Genomic DNA, 16,292 nt, shown 5'->3' on the forward strand with positions numbered 1-16,292 from the left:
ATATCTTCTACTATATGTAGATGATATGTTAGTAGCATGTAAAAGTAAAGAAGAGCTAAAGGCTACTAAGGAATTTGAAATGAAGGATTTAGGAGAGGCTAAGAAGATTCTGGGAATGGAAATTTATAGAAATAGAGAGGAAAAGGTTATAAAGTTATCCCAGGAATCTTACATAAAGAAGATTCTTAGAAACTTTTTTATGAGTAATAGCAAGCCTGTTGATTCCTATGGGTCAACATTTCAAACTGTCTAACAAGGATTCTCCAAGTTCAGATGTTGAAAAATTGAAGATTGAGGATATTCCTTATGCTAATGTTGTAGGGAGCTTAATGTACTTAATGGTATGTACTAGGCCGGATCTTGGGTATTCTGTAAGTTTTGTAAGCAGATTTCTGTCCAATCCTGGTATGCAGCATTGGGAAGCAGTAAAATGGATTCTTAGGTACTTGAATGGTACAAAGAATGTTGGTTTATTGTTTGGTAAAGGTGATAGTGGTGAGGAGATTGTGAAGGGGTATGTAGATGCAGATTTTGCAAAGGATTTGGACAGGGGTAGATCTGTCACCGGGTATATTTTCAAAGTCTGTGGTGGTGTGGTCAGTTGGAAGTCAACCTTGCAAAAGGTAGTTGCTTTGTCCACAACTGAAAGTGAATATATTGCTTTGACTTAGGCAATAAAAGAAGCAATATGGTTGAAGGGATTTGTGACAGAACATGGTTTTAAAGTTGATAAAGCTTTGGTTTTATGTGATAATCAAGGTGCATTGCAGCTGTCAAGAAATCCCATGTTTCATGAAAGAACCAAACATATAAATGTGAGGCTGCATTTTATAAGGGATGTAATTAGTGCAAAAGAAGTAGAAGTGGAGCATGTGTCTACTGATCAAAATGCATCAGACATGTTGACCAAGGTAGTCTCAAGTATGAAGTTTGATTTATGTTTGAGTCTACTGGGAATTGGTGAGTAAGTTTTGGATTGTATGTTGATCATAACATAAAGGTGGAGATTGTTGGAGGTGTTATGTGATAGTCAACCAAAGTCAACTGTTAGTTAATATTATTAAAACAAGTGCAGGGGTGTATACTGTCAATAAGCCAAAGATGTGCAAAGCAGTGAAAGATGTTTCATGTCTTTGTTGTCACTACTTGTGAACTTGATGGGGGAAAGTGGAATAGATGAAAATCAGTTGTTAACTGATCATCTGATGTTCGTTATAACTAGAATTAGGGTTTCAGTTGGTCTATATAGTATAATCAATTCTCATTCAATAGGTCATCATTCTCTGTAATAGTTAGATCATTAGTTTCGTTTCTTCTTGTTTTCAGAAAGCCCTAATCATTGATTATCGGTGCCCTAGCAGTTCTTTCTAATTCTAAGTTTCAATAAAGATTTGTTCGTAATCACATTTGTCAATTCTAACCAATAGGTCATCATTCTCTGTATGTTGATCGAAGCCCCAAACCCTAGAGAGAGCTTGAATGGATATGAGGTCAAGTCCGGCCGACCCTAACCAAATTAGGGAAATAGGGACCATGAGGACGGTGTCGTAGCGTTGATTTGGGCGATTTGTCCGCCGCCATGGAACTCGTCTCTCTCTCCGTCTATATCTTTCTACCTTCAAATGCATCATAGAGATGAGCAAAGCAAAAAGAAACAAAAGCATAGAGGCCAGGTATGGAACATGCAACCATCCATTTTCACAAAACATAAAGCACAAACTAAAAGTACAACACAAAATGCAGAAAGTACTAACTCTATTGCACAACAAAGTTGCAAATTGTATATATATACCTAAGCTCAGCTGTCGTGGGTGGCTTGAGAATCACCGATCTGAGACATGCAAGCCTTGATCGGTTCATCGGAGCTACGCCGGAACCCTAGGTTTGGTTGCTGGTAGTTCTAACTCCACTCAAGGAACGCTCCCCAACACCTTGGCGTCGCCGATTTATGCTTGAACTATAACCGCCGCCCGTCGCAGAATATGAAACGATACTGCGCCATTGTTGTCTCCCCATGAAAAGCCAAACACTCTTTGTATGCCTGTTGGGACAAACATGAGTTGCCAAATGAATTAGAAATCAAATGAAGCTAGGAGAAGAGGTGTCTAAAAGACTCCAGGTAATAAATGATGAAGATGGGATGGACAGGTGGTTAGCAAACGTAGCAAGGTCAGTGGTGGGGTGAGTAGCAGACAACAGTGTATGAAATGAGAGGATATGGGTACCAAAGAGAAAGCTAAAAGTACAAAAGTCACTGCATGCCGACCTTTGTAATTGTAATATAATATAATATAATATAATATAATATAATATAATATAATATAATATAATATAATATAATATAATATAATATAATATAATAAATGTATATGTCGCAAACCTTTCCTATTATTATATTGTAAATCGTACATACTCCCTTCATAACCATAAGGACATACACATAATTGTTTTATCACGTGCCAAATCAATTTACGAGACCAAAATACTTTATGCCAAAACCAACTCCATTAAAAGCATGTATTTGCTAAAAAGTTGAAATTGAAGTCCATATAATATTAGTAAGAAACATAAGAAAAACAAGTTAGTGATTGAAGGCAAAAGATAATGTTTTGACGCACGTGGGCGAGTGAGTGAACTCGGTTGGCGTCCTGGAGACGCAAAGTAAACCGACACCCGAACCAGTAAGTAAACCCTCGATACAAAGTACACACACCCTCAGCTCCGTCTCTCTCTCTCTGCTGTTAGCATCAATCGATTCATATTAATTATGTCTGACGAAGAGCATCAGTTTGAGTCAAAGGCGGATGCCGGTGCTTCCAAAACCTACCCTCAGTAGGCCGGTACTGTCCGCAAGGGCGGCCACATCGTCATCAAAAATCGCGCTTGCAAGGTTTACCCTTTTACTTGTTCTTTTCATATTGATTTGGGGATAATTTGACCTAGTCTACTCGTCTTGGTTGCTTCTACAGGTTGTAGAAGTTTCTACCTCCAAGACTGGCAAGCATGGTCATGCTAAGTGTCACTTTGTTGCTATTGACATCTTCAATGGCAAGAAGCTTGAAGCTATTGTCCCCTCCTCCCATAACTGTGATGTAATTAACTCTTATTTCTTTTTCTTTTTTTTGATATTGAATTAACTGCTCTTTTGTAGGTTCCTCATGTCAGCCGTACTGATTACCAGCTCATTGATATTTCTGAAGATGGATTTGTATGCCTTGTTATTCTAATAATAATAATTTAGATTAGAAATTGGTTATGATTTCTCATTTATTTTATGATCATCTTGTCTCAGGTGAGTTTGTTGACTGAAAATGGTAACACCAAGGATGATCTCAAGCTCCCAACAGATGATGCTCTCCTGACACAGGTATGTCATGCCATACACATTCTTATATAAGCGGGTGCTGTTATATATGATAATGGTATTTATGTATGTAGATCAAGGATGGATTTGCAGAGGGCAAGGACCTGGTGGTGAGTGTGATGTCAGCAATGGGTGAGGAGCAGATTTGTGCTCTCAAGGACATCGGTCCCAAGTAAACTCAGCAGCACAAGCTTCTGTTTTGATTCTGTTTGGATATGTTAAGGTTTTACTTCCTTTTAATGTACTATGGATTTGTTTTATTGAAAGCATGCAGCGGTTATGATATTTATTGGGTTAGGGCTGCTGCAAATATGATAATGGTGTCTTTGTGTTTGTGTTTTTAAATTCTTACTCTTTTTAAGGCATTTAAATACAAGGGTGTTGTTGCTATGGTCGTTAAAAGAGTCAGGTATATAGTTGGGTACGGAGTCTAATGTTGGTAGAGGTGATGGAGTCGGACCTTATATAGTATAAGTACACTAGTGATTGTTTAAACGAGTTTGAGCGTAATAGAAAGTTTTAATGGTTTGTCACGTTGATGTTGGTTTTAAGCTTGGTTTAGCGCAGTTGATTAAAAATGGGTCCTTTAGGTCGGTTTGAGTGTTATGCAACCTTATTCTGTGTATTGTTTAATTTGTACATGTCTAGATTCGGTTATCTGTCTTCTATATGATATGCTATGTCATTTAGTTTCTAGGCATATATAATGTATCGTAACTGTTTTATTAAAACCTCTTTATTTGGACATGTCATCACCACAATGTCGCGTCGTCTTTGCTTACACAATTACACGTGTGTCGAATTAGATTTTGTTTTTCGGGTGTGTTTGTGAGTTCTTGCTGATGTCAATGGTGGTGATGATGGTGGTGAATGGTGATGATGGTTTTGTTTGTGTGTGTTTGGGTTTTTCGGTTGTGTTTGAGAGTTCTTGCTAATGTCAATGGTGACGATGATGTTGGTGGAGTGTTCATGGTTGCTGAATGCCTGGATGATGATGCTGGTGTTCTACTATACAATGCAAATTTGAGGTAAGATGGGCATAAGATTAATATGAGATTATCATGGTCTGATATAAGATTAACAGCTATAAGCACAAGATGCAGAGCATAGTCACAGAAATCGCTCAGTTACCCGCGAATTTCGTTTTGGTACATTTCGTACCAGGTCGGAATTCGTTTTCGTTCCGATCGTCGGTTCAATTCGCGAACCAAGAACAGCAGTCGTCGATCGAATTGAACCCTAAAACGTGTATTGGAATTGCTAGTACGTCGACTTAATTGAACCCTAATTCGCGAATTAGGAATCAATTGTAGAACACCCCAATTTGATTGGGGTTTTTCCTGAAATCAGTAGTGAATTGGGTTCCAGATTTGGCTGCCATGACCAAAACCCTAAAAACGGTAGTGAAGCGCCGCTGCTTTTTTTCAGTTTTTTTTCCCAGAAAGCTTCATTTTTCACCCTCAAGTTTATATTTTTATTAAATTTAACCCTATACTTTACTACTTACTCAAAATATATTTTACAATATAACATAGCTATTTCATAAAATTGCATTTGAATATCCGTGTATATAAGTATATATAATAAACTGAAAATTATATTTTTAAATAAATAACTTTTATTTTTTAAAGGATATATAACTTATATATTAATTTTTTAATTCCCTTGAACCGGAATACTTGGCACACCGTACCGGTTCGTACCGAAATGAACCTACCCTCTTCCGTACCGAATTCGTCTAGCCTAGCGAACCACGTACCCGAACCGCGTACCCGTACCGGAGCGTACCGCGATTTATGTGACTATGATGCAGAGTCAAACCTAATATTTTAGAATAAGGAATGGTCACTAAACTAGTTTTATAATATTTGGAATGTTCATGGAGTATAGCAATTTTACAAAAACAAACTGAATATTTTATCTTATTATCAATATCAATACCGTAACTACGTTACGCCAGAGCGTTTTGACTCTTCTGGTGTCGTTACTGGTTTCAAGTGGGTATCAGGAAAGACTCTTGAGGACGTGGGAAGGACCTGGAACTAGAGGTTATGCCCTTTGGATGGCAGAAACTCTCTGGGCTCTAAATCAGGATCGATCGAAAGCTGACCAGCCGGTCATCTGGTCTGGTCTTACTGAAGAAAGTCGTCATTTGAAAATAAAAAAAGAAAGAAAAACTACAAAAACCATTGAAGAATAGATTCTCTCTCTGTGTTAACAACGACTTTTAAGCATAAAGGAATATGAGGTGATTGCAATAATAAGTTGAGTCATTATCCGACATAACATATCATTTATAAAAAAGAGTTTATTTTTAATGTTGATTCAATTTGGTTGTTCATTCATATATTATACCCGCACCATAATCGATAAAAATAAACAAAACAAAATGGAGTCATGGGTTTCTCAATTAATTTGGTTAAGATAAGATTGTACGATAATAGCCCTCTTTTTTTTGAACGATCAACTAAGTAACGCTAGGTACTTCGTGCGCGGCCCCTATTGGTTAAAGGTAGCTCGAGCCGGCCACGAGTCCGGACAGACGGAGCCCCTAGCAGTCCACCTATTGAGGGATTCCCGGATAAAACCCAACCCCCACGCTTGCCAAACGGCACGACAGCGAGGAGCCAGTATTACCGGGTGAGATCAGGACTCGAACCCTGACAAACCAGAGGTATCCCTCATATCTTCCATATAAATCGGTGATAGTAAGATTTAAACCCCCACCTCTCACCGGTAGCACATGCAATATAAGTTTCACACAACACACAAAATTTAGTTTGAAATGAGTTAATTATACCTGACCGTCACTTGTAACCTTTTGACATGAAGTCGTATTTCATACACGTATGTATTCATGTATAATCCTAGATCATACGGTCTGTAGTCTGTCGAACACCTTCATTGCTTCAACTCCGTTATCATTTTCCGACAATAATTCTTCTACCAATCAATCAATCATGAGTTCCGGTTCACCTGCCCACCGTCACAGCAACAACGGGAAGGATAAGGATGATAGGCCGAGATTCTTCGACGCCATGGCCAAGAAACTCTGCTGGGCCAAAGCCGACATTGTCCCCGGCCGCCATCCCGAACGCTGGCGTAAAGACGCCGCCGGCAACGTCGTCTGCAAGCGCTTCTGCAATTGTCAGGGATGCCTCTGCTTCGAATACGATCACATTCTTCCTTTCTCCAAAGGTATAGGTATATTATATATACATTTACAATCTGTCTTCTTCAATCATTCATTGTGTTTGTGTAGGTGGTGATTCGGTGGTTGAAAATTGCCAGATTCTTCAAACTAGGGTTAATAGATACAAAGCGGATAAGGATCATCTTGACAACACTCAGCTCCGCGCTTACTCGTGCGATATTAGTTTCACTGGTATGTTTTCTGCCTCCTCAGTTTATCACTTCACTTCTAGGTGTAATTAGGGTTTTTAGTTCAAATGCAAACTTCATGAGAACTCGATATTGCTTTGCTGAACATGCCCTCAAATCTAATGGATATGTGAACACCAGATTAGCTTCTTGAATATCATGATTCACTTGATTTATTGGAACTTCCTTCATCTCCCAAACTGACATCATTTCAAAAGAAAGAGTGCGACGCACTGCCAAAAATAAAGCCTAATTTCAAATCATACAGTAGGGATGGTCAATGTGATTACCTCAGGATTGGATTTACAATAACTCTAAAGCACTAAAGTGTCTGGGAGATGAATATGACTTTTAGTAAATCCAATGGTATATTACAGGGTTACATTCTTCTTTAATGATGCTACTTTTTATCATGAGTGAGATGAAGTTCTAGAGGAGAAGTAAATTGATCCCTTTAATCAATCAAGCAGATCTTCATATTCAGCACCAATTCATTAAACTAAAATGAACTCAGTTCAATTTAACATATTCAGACCAAAATAATCTCGATCAAATATTGCCACATAGTTTTTATTCAATTTCTCAACGTTTTGATGTTCAATACAGAAAAAAAGTCAATGTCATAAGGTCTGACACGAGTGGAATCACTTGGTGTTTATTACATGGCAGACAGTAATTTGTGGAAACATGTAATAAGTCTGATAGAAACTCGAATGACAGGATTAAAATAGGCGAGATTTTTGTTAGAAATATGATACTGGTTGGCCCTGTTCGAGTGGGGCTACTCTCCAAATTACAATACGAATAAATAATTTTGATAGCTTACACAATGGACGCTAAACAATGATCTAGCTTTATTTATACCAAAAGGTCACACGGAATTTTCTTCACTAAACTCGCCTCTCGACTTTGATGTCTCTAAATCAGCCCTTGACTTTGACTACTTGTTGGATACGATCTTTAGAGTCCACAACAGATTGTACTCTCTCATGCCTCTCCTGTAATTGGTGTCACACCTCCACCGCCTCTCGGATTGCACACTCAACATACTGATCAGGCGTCATGGGATAAGGCCTGGAGGGTGATAAGGATCCTTCGCAGTGGGGTGATAGGTGAAGCTAGCTCGCAGGCTGCTAGAGGGATATGTGTCATACCGTTGGAAGTGGCCGATTTGAAAGCTACTTTGGGCAAGATCCTCCCCCTCTAGCATAGTAGCATGCCCCTAGTAACCATTTGAGCAGAAGGCTCGGTAGGCACATGGATAGGGGGCTTGCTTATGGTCTCCGTAACTAAGGGATGTTGCCAGCCGGACCGACTTCCTCGGTGTGTTAGTGATACGGGTGCCTTAGGCATCTTGCAACAGCAAGTAGGAATCTAAATGGTGAAGGAGACATACCCTATGGGCACTTGGCGCCTAAAGCTGGATGATCCAGCTCCCTGATACAACTCTTTACCTCTTTCGTTGTTTCCAGACTTCCAGTCATAATCTGCATCAGTGTAGAAGTCAACGTCTTATAACGTATAGTTGTTCTCTAGTCAGGTCGTGGTTACCACTTAATGGTCAGAATCGTAGCAGTCAAAACCTTAAGAAGAGATCACGTACTTAGTAAAGTCATAGCTTAGTGTTGTCATAGTCCTATTAGTCTTGGTCCCTAATGTATTACGTTTAAAGCCTAGATAAATATGAAGTACGTAGTTTGCTAAAACTTTCACCAATTTGTCACACCTTGGTTCCCCGAGGCTTCACGTGACCAGTTGGTACCAAACTTAAGGCAGTGGAAAGTATTTAAATGGCATAATGCGAGGTGCCCGTGAAAGTACTAATCACGAGATCACGTCAAACCATAAACAAATCACAAATGTCTAATCAACACAATCATTAACATTACATGTCTAAATGTCAAGTCTTTAAGTTTTCTCAAATGATGGTCCAATTTCGACCGTCTGTCAATTATATAAAATCGCATTGGTAGAGTCCCAGTTAGTGATTAATCACTGATTAGTCGGCAATTAATCCCAATTTTGACAACACTGGTTCTAGCTTTTTCTAACCTCATAGTCTTGCCTAAGTCAACGCTCTGAAACACATGTAACATGCTCATAATATACATTAGCTAAAGAAGTAGTGAGTTTGTAACAGGATGCATAAGTCAACAATGATGAAACAGCAGAGTGGGTGTATGTATGCAGATAAAATTTGTGTTTACCAATCAAGCCGCATTCGAGGCCGCAAACAGTAGTAAGTAAATGTCTAAACTCTAAATGTTAACCCTATAAACATTACATCCTAATCCACACATATATGATACGAAATTACGAATTGTGGTATATGGGACGACTGTCAACACTGTGTATACAAGGTCAACAGTAACAGCAAGTGGCCCATTATGTGTTGGCCAAAAGTCTAGTATCCTTGATCCCTTTAGGGAAGCACCATGTAGAGGTGGGCACTTACGACCCATGCAAAGTAGTACTACCCGCATACGCGTGTGGCTCCATAGAGCTAATGATTATATAAACTTTATGTAAGTTACGAGACTTATCAGCTCTAATAGGAGAAGGTTAAACTAAGCTTGTGAGTTGGTTGGTGATCTTCTTGTTGATGAGCTTCCTATGTTAAATATAAACAGGCTATTCTATATATTTATATTAAAGTTTCCATTTATGGAAACTTTGTGGATTTTGGTCTAGTTTGTAGTTTTGATAGGTTATTTAGTGAAAATGGGTTTTAATTATCAAATAACATGATTAACTTATTAATGATTTAATATTAGTTAAGTTCTGGTTAAATGACTATTTTATATACTCAAATCTCAAGCTTTATAATAAAAATGTTTGTTTGTCCTGTTTTGGAGATACGGTTTTGAACCGTAAGTGTAGTTCAAGCTCGTGTAAGAGTTTGGTTATATAAAATCTGGTTAGATGTATTTATTTTCGGTCTAAAACAGTCCTGAAACGTGTGTTTGTCAGTTTTAACCATTGTAGTCCCTAACTTGTTAAAATGACTTAAATTATCCGAAAATGCGATTTAACGTCTAACCACTTGGATAGTATCATTTCAAGTGCTTTTAACCTATTAAAACCATTTTTATATGATTTTGATACCATAATAAACTGTTAGAAAAGATCAGCCCCGAAATCTAAATGGTAGTTGTTAATCACATTAAAATGCTACAAACTTAGTTTTAATCGTATGGGCCGATTTAGTGAGTAAACGTTGATGTTTTTCTATTTATTTTTCATTATATAAGTTGATTAAGTTCCAAACATTTTGAAAATGGTTAAGTTTAAGATTATGCGTATGCATGCAGGGCCGTCCCCGAGAATTGTTAAAATATTTTGGGCCGAAGACGAGAAAAAATTTGGGTCTTTAGTAAAAAATAATTATTGGGCTTTAACAATTATATGTTTAAATGGGCTTATTTTTTTATGATTTGGGTTGTGCAAACAATTTGTTTCATACGCCCTGCTTGCGGTGCGCGCATATAATGTATATATGTGTGAACCCTCGGGTGGGCAAAAGTAAAATTGCACTAATTTTGACGTTATTTTACTAATCTCGTGAAAATAACGTTAAAAGTGGCGGAAGGTTAATCAGGCATCATGTGGTGGCGTTGATAGCCGAAAGACAAGGGCACATGCACCAATCAGCCGGTGTCCCGATGATTGAGTGCTATGTGCCTTATGTCCAAGGCTTGATGCAAAACTACTATCGAGCCGGGGGTCTCACCGGAAGCAGCCTCTCTATCCCTATGGGATAGAGGTAAGGCTGTCTACATCTTACCCTCCTCAGACCCTACCATAGCATTGCTATTGGTGGGATATACTGAGTACGATGATGATGATGATGATGATGAAACAATTTGTTTCATACAGAAATGAGCTTAAATAAGTTGAGAAATTGGGTTTAAACATTAAAAATACATTTTTTTTTTAAAATATATATATATATATTTTTTTAAAATATTTCGGCACTACCGGGTGAGCGGGCCGGGCCGCGTCGACCCCCCTTCCCCCCCCCCAAAAAAAAAAGATGGCCATGTATGCATTAAGTTTCAAATACACTTCACCTTTTTCATTGGTTGCATGCTCTTTCTGAGTGTCAACTGAATTCAAGGTGGTCAATTTAGTATTGAGGTGCAAATTCTTTAGTGAGGAAATGGGTGGTGAGTGTCATGGGGTTGTCCTCTGGGTTTGGTTAGACGTTAGGTTGCGCCTTTATTATTATTTGGGGTGATTTCACATTGAGTATGGTCTGATTTCTTTGAGCCTCAATCAGGTTTGATACATAGCAATGGCATACGGGATCCTAGTTGATGTTTGATAACTGAATTCAAGGTGGTCAATTTAGTATTGAGCTTGTAACAATGCATGTAAGCATATCACATGTGTTTAAATGCTGACAAGGGAAAGAAACTCATGGCTTTGTCAATGAATGCAAACTGTAGAGCATGAGAAGTATTAGGACATTACAGATAGAACTTTTTTCTTGTTACATGTGATTGTAGATCTACGCAACAAGATATTTTATCTTGAATATTGTTTGGATTTGATTTATGGTAAAACTGCTTTGAAGACTAAGGAAGTTCTGGATCCGGTGATTAAATTTTTATATGAATTATTGAAAGATAATAGCAAATTCTTGGAACCCAAAGGCCAAAGTTATCAAACATGTAAATTCTGGGAAGAGAGAATCTTGTAAGAATTACCCTCATTTTATTTCATTTAAGCAGGCTAGTTTAAGGTCAAAGTTATCAAATATGTGGTTCCACGTCCACTTCAATAGTTGAATTTATGCTACATCATGGGTTTGGCAACATTACATTATTATTATGTCTTTAAATCATATAGAATATCTTTGTGTGGGTCTAAATGGGTCGATTTGGTTGTATTTTTTTTTTCTGTCAGGTCAACTAGGTTACGCTAAAAGGTAAAGGTTGAAATACATAATCTTCAAAAAATAGGGAGTCGTAGGTGTGGTATCAAACGAGACTCTGATTGAACTCAAACTAGCGGCATTGGAACCGTCTCGTCAAACTCTACGATATTAGATTTTCGCTTTTTGATTTCTAGCTTATAGATTTTAGATTTTTTGTTCATATCATTGTCTTTTTATTTATCATTGTGTCTTTTTATTCATTATTGTGTCTTATGTTTATTTTGGTTATTGTGTCTTTGTTCCTCAACATTGTTTTTTACCTCGACATTGTGTTATATAACTCAGCGTTGTGTTATATTTTGCGAACCATTGTGTCTTTGTACCCTTCCTAGATTTTGGGCACTATGTAGGATAAGTAACCAATAAAAGATTGAACTAAACGGGCCAAATGGGTTGAAGACCTTCTAAACTATTATTGTAATGATTGATGATGATCTCAGTTGAAAGGACTTTATTTGAATATAAAGAGTCAACAATTACAAATTAAATGTTGATTAAACTAGTATATTTTCAACAGGCAAGACAACACTAAACAATAAAAACTCCCAACATTAATGTTTCTGGTGGAGCTCAACTAAGATAATAATTAAACAAACATAAAAACTTGTTTTAATGAGGCAATAAACTCTGACTTTATTATATTGTTATATTTTTATCAGTTAATATATGACATTATTCAATTTGCAGATAAAGAGCTTGACGTTATTGAAATGGCAGTATATGGTGATGTAACGCGGCCTGGAAATCAATGTCGTTGCAGAAGTGTCACTGAATTGCTCGGAAATCACAAGCCCAAAGACCATTCAGCTCCCTGTAAACTACCTTGATTATTGTTATCCTATTTCCCAACTGTTGTTAATTTATTGTATGTGCCAATCTTTATACCCAAAAATTACAGAAATTGGGAAAATTGAAACAAAAGTTATTAATAATTCAAATTTTATTTTAGTTAAGTTTTTTCTTACAAATCTCTCTATTTTTTAAATGGTGATTGTTTACCCACTTTATAAAACGTAGTCGCTTGCTTTTATACTTTAGGTTGCTAAGATTATTTATATAAAATTGAGGCAACATGCATTAAATAACTAAATAAATAATAACCAAACGATTCTGAATGTTCTAGTTTGGCTGGTTCATAAATTTGTGTCGTTGTGACAGATTAATTCTCTGTTCTTCAAGTTACCAAAATGCCCCTTATCTTGATCCTATTTTTCTGTTTTATTGGTGATCATTGATTCATTGTGGTGGTTAAAACAATATAAAGTGACCAAAACACATTTATGAAGGTTGATTGGTATTTGGTCATGGTTGCTGTCAATGATGAAGAACATGCCGAAATGGATATTGTTTCAAAAGAAAGTTAATGCTATCATAAGTAATTGTATACATGATGCGTACAATAATCAAATAAATGAGTTAGGGTTATCTGTTTTTTTTTTTTTATTTTATTGTAATCATAAATTAAAATCTAAAAGCATAAAAATATAAGTTTAACTTGTCAACCTGAACATGACTAAGCATGCAAGTTTTGAGAAATTTGGGTTACACTTTTCTTTTGAAGCGATTTATTAAACGTGTTGTATATGTATTTTGAATATGTGATAACCTCCATATTCCATATCACACCCACCTTACCTACTCGGCTATTTATAAATCACTAAGTTTTGTAATCTTACCTTTCTACTCTTATAAACATCGTTATGTCCATAACTAGTCTCATCTAATAATAATACAACAACAAGCGTACCTAGTAAAAATCTCATCAATAGCAAAGCTATTATCAGGGTCTGTGGAGGGTGGGATGTAGACAAATCGTATATCTATCCAAAGAATAGAGAGGTTGCTTCCAGAGAGACCCCCAGCTCTAAAAGAATATGTATGAAACCGTATAAAGGAAAACATAAGTGTAACACTAGGCTACTATATAGCAAATAAATAAATAAATAAGATAAAATAAAAAAGGAAAAAAAAATAATTTATTATGATAATGCTAATAATAATAGTCTAATACTAAATAGATACATGAAAGCGTTAATAATAGTGTTAGATATTAAAATACTAGAAAATACTGTATAAATAAAATAAAATATTATAATAGCATATCATTCAGACCTTACAAATAAATAGATGAATACTTAAACATATTACATCAGGTTGAATTAAAAACAAGAAGAAAATATGACAACAAATAAAGCGTCACAAAAGAAAAAGGAAAAGAAAAACCCTAAAATTTGTTAACAATTTGAGCTTAAGAATTATTATTTAATTTCCTAACCATTACTTTTGCTGTAAGAACATACTTGTTTTAAGAAAGTAAAATATTAGAACTATTTATTTAAACTTACGAGATTTATTTCTTCAAACACACAATTGACTAGATTAAAATAACATGTTTTTTTTAATACTTTTAAAAGATTTAAATGTGAGTGGATCTCATTTTCAAAATGCTTTATGTTTGCCATCCATGAAAATGTGTCATGCTAAAGCTTTTAATTGGATATGTAGTAGTAATTTGTGGGGTCAAAATGTAAATGGTGGTTTTGATTTGCATGGTCAAAATGTGAAAAGTGAAAGCTTAGCATACTATCCTATCTCCGTTGTCCCTTTATTTCCTATCTCCGTTGTAGTAGTAATGTTTTTCGACGTTACCCGCTTTTCTCAATTTAATTTTTGCATATTAAAAGGTTTTAATCCGTTTAAAAATAGATGCACTTATTATAGTAATAAGTTTTTTTTTCTCTGTAAGTACTTGTTACCCTAAAAATGATTGAAATTTGATCATTTTCATATACTTGAGACGTTATAGATAAATATACAGCCTTCACGTATGAGATGACTACTAGTGAGCCATGCTTATCATTATTCATTAATTTCACATTTTCATGTATATGTTGTTTCACGATTTTAATGTGTAATGAGTTAAGTGAGCTAATTATCTGCAAAGCAAAAAAGTATATATTTTTTTCTATGCCATTAAGCGTAAATAACCAAAGATCCCATATTTGATTCTTGTATTTTTTTTTTTTTGAAATTTAAACAAATTAAATTTACATTTTCACTCTTTTTTGATACGAGTGTTTTTTTTGTTCCTCGCATTTTTATTTTGAAATCTTTGGTTTTGATTTTTTTATAAAATATTAAAAACAAAATTTATTTAATAAATCAATTTAGCTAGATAAATAGGGGTAAATCATAAATGGCCTAATCCACTAGTCAACTGTCAACACCTAAAAAAGTATAAAACCCAACATAATACATGCTCTTCACACCTAAAGCACTTAACTCGCTATGCTATTGTTAGGAGATACATATGTGGGCTACTCTCTCTTGTTGTTCACATGTGAAATAGGCTTGACTCTATCAGACTGCTAACTGTATTATTTTAACTGGTTAATACGAACATGACAATAAGGTAACTTGTCAACCTGACACCTATAAATTTAACACCCATATTATTTGAGGATATAAATTGGATAAACCCCAGTTGTCAACTCTCCAATTAACTTGGCCTCACCTATGCTCTATCCCTTTTGGTGCTTGAATGCTTTCTATTGTAAGTGGCAACACCTCTTTGTTTAAATCCCTTTTGGAGCCTAAATACTTTCTATTGTAAGTGACAACGCCTATATGTTTGAAACCCTTTTTGGTGAGTAGATTATGGCAATGTAGTTAAAAGGTTAGTCTATTAATATTCAAATATTACTTAGAGGTGGTAATTTTTGAAACGACACGAAACGAAAATAATTAGGTGTTGGATTGCCATGTCTAACTTGTTTAATAAACGTGTCATGTTTGGATTGATCCATTTAAGTAAATGGGTTGTGTTATGGTTACAAGATTTTAAGTGTGTGCGCTTATGATTGATGATTTTTACACAATATAATATTGCCATGTTTGGGTTTAACAATTCAACCCGCAACCCGTCAATCCACTAACCCCCCACGACTAACAGGCCGTGTTATGATTGCGAGTCCCTCACAAAAACTTCAAACACACTTTATTTGGAGAAGAGTAAGATTGAATCGTTTACTAAACTGTTAATGTGGGTTAGAACTAATCTTCGGATATAAAAATTGTTGGGCGAACAAGCAATGAAATCTTTTTTAAACGGACTTGAATGAACCTCGTAAAAAAATTACAAATATTAGTTTATTGTAAAAAAAACTATAAATAGTTAACAAATTTGTAAGTATGGTCGAAAACTCATAATGATATGGCACATTTTTTGTAATGTATAATTCGAGTCGAGAGATGATCACCAAACTTACAAGTTCATTGATGTAAGGCATACCTTGATACGGTGCTTCAAACGACCATCGGAAGCAGGAAACAAGCATTTAAAGTTTCAATTAATCAAGTTGATTGCTGTTTGAAGCACCAATTTAAGGTAAGTTTTATATGTTAAATATTCAACTAAAAAATACATGTAAAATCGATTCCAACTTTGGCCGGGTGCTAAAGACTTACATTTTGGAAAGAAGACCATGTGTAAATTATTCTTTAGATTAGTTTAAGATTATAAAGTAGATGAGTGCTTGAGTTGCGGTTAAAAGAAAAATACTTCAATTGTCAATAAAGGCCGTTAATTGTTCTATAAAGATCGTTTTC

General features: G+C 35.7%; 1 protein-coding gene and 1 pseudogene across 2 annotated transcripts; both read left to right on the forward strand.

Annotated features, from left to right (window-relative positions):
* The first annotated feature begins 2,767 nt into the window (after positions 1 to 2,767).
* Positions 2,768 to 3,756, forward strand: LOC143628283 (eukaryotic translation initiation factor 5A-like; annotated as a pseudogene). Its single transcript, XR_013152723.1, has 5 exons — positions 2,768 to 2,890; positions 2,970 to 3,092; positions 3,152 to 3,208; positions 3,293 to 3,367; positions 3,439 to 3,756. The product of XR_013152723.1 is annotated as a eukaryotic translation initiation factor 5A-like (transcript).
* Positions 3,757 to 6,378: 2,622 nt separating this feature from the next.
* Positions 6,379 to 12,597, forward strand: LOC143628284 (uncharacterized). The gene is made up of 3 exons (XM_077097916.1): positions 6,379 to 6,562; positions 6,627 to 6,749; positions 12,372 to 12,597. Exons 1-3 carry the CDS (start codon positions 6,403 to 6,405, stop codon positions 12,509 to 12,511), a joined length of 423 nt encoding a protein of 140 aa, XP_076954031.1. The 5' UTR covers positions 6,379 to 6,402; the 3' UTR covers positions 12,512 to 12,597.
* The last annotated feature ends 3,695 nt before the right edge of the window (positions 12,598 to 16,292 follow it).

This window comes from Bidens hawaiensis, unplaced genomic scaffold (genome assembly GCF_021521415.1).
Source record: "Bidens hawaiensis isolate Kalapana, Puna unplaced genomic scaffold, B.hawaiensis_p1.1 tig00004864_1, whole genome shotgun sequence".
NCBI classification, from domain to species: Eukaryota; Viridiplantae; Streptophyta; class Magnoliopsida; order Asterales; family Asteraceae; genus Bidens; species Bidens hawaiensis.

Coding starts and splice junctions, on each gene's coding strand:
- LOC143628284 (XM_077097916.1), top strand. CDS start 6,403: ATGGCCAAGAAACTCTGCTGGGCCAAAGCCGACATTGTCCCCGGCCGC. Junction 6,563..6,626: donor CATTCTTCCTTTCTCCAAAG/GTATAGGTATAT, acceptor GTGTTTGTGTAG/GTGGTGATTCGGTGGTTGAA. Junction 6,750..12,371: donor GTGCGATATTAGTTTCACTG/GTATGTTTTCTG, acceptor TTCAATTTGCAG/ATAAAGAGCTTGACGTTATT.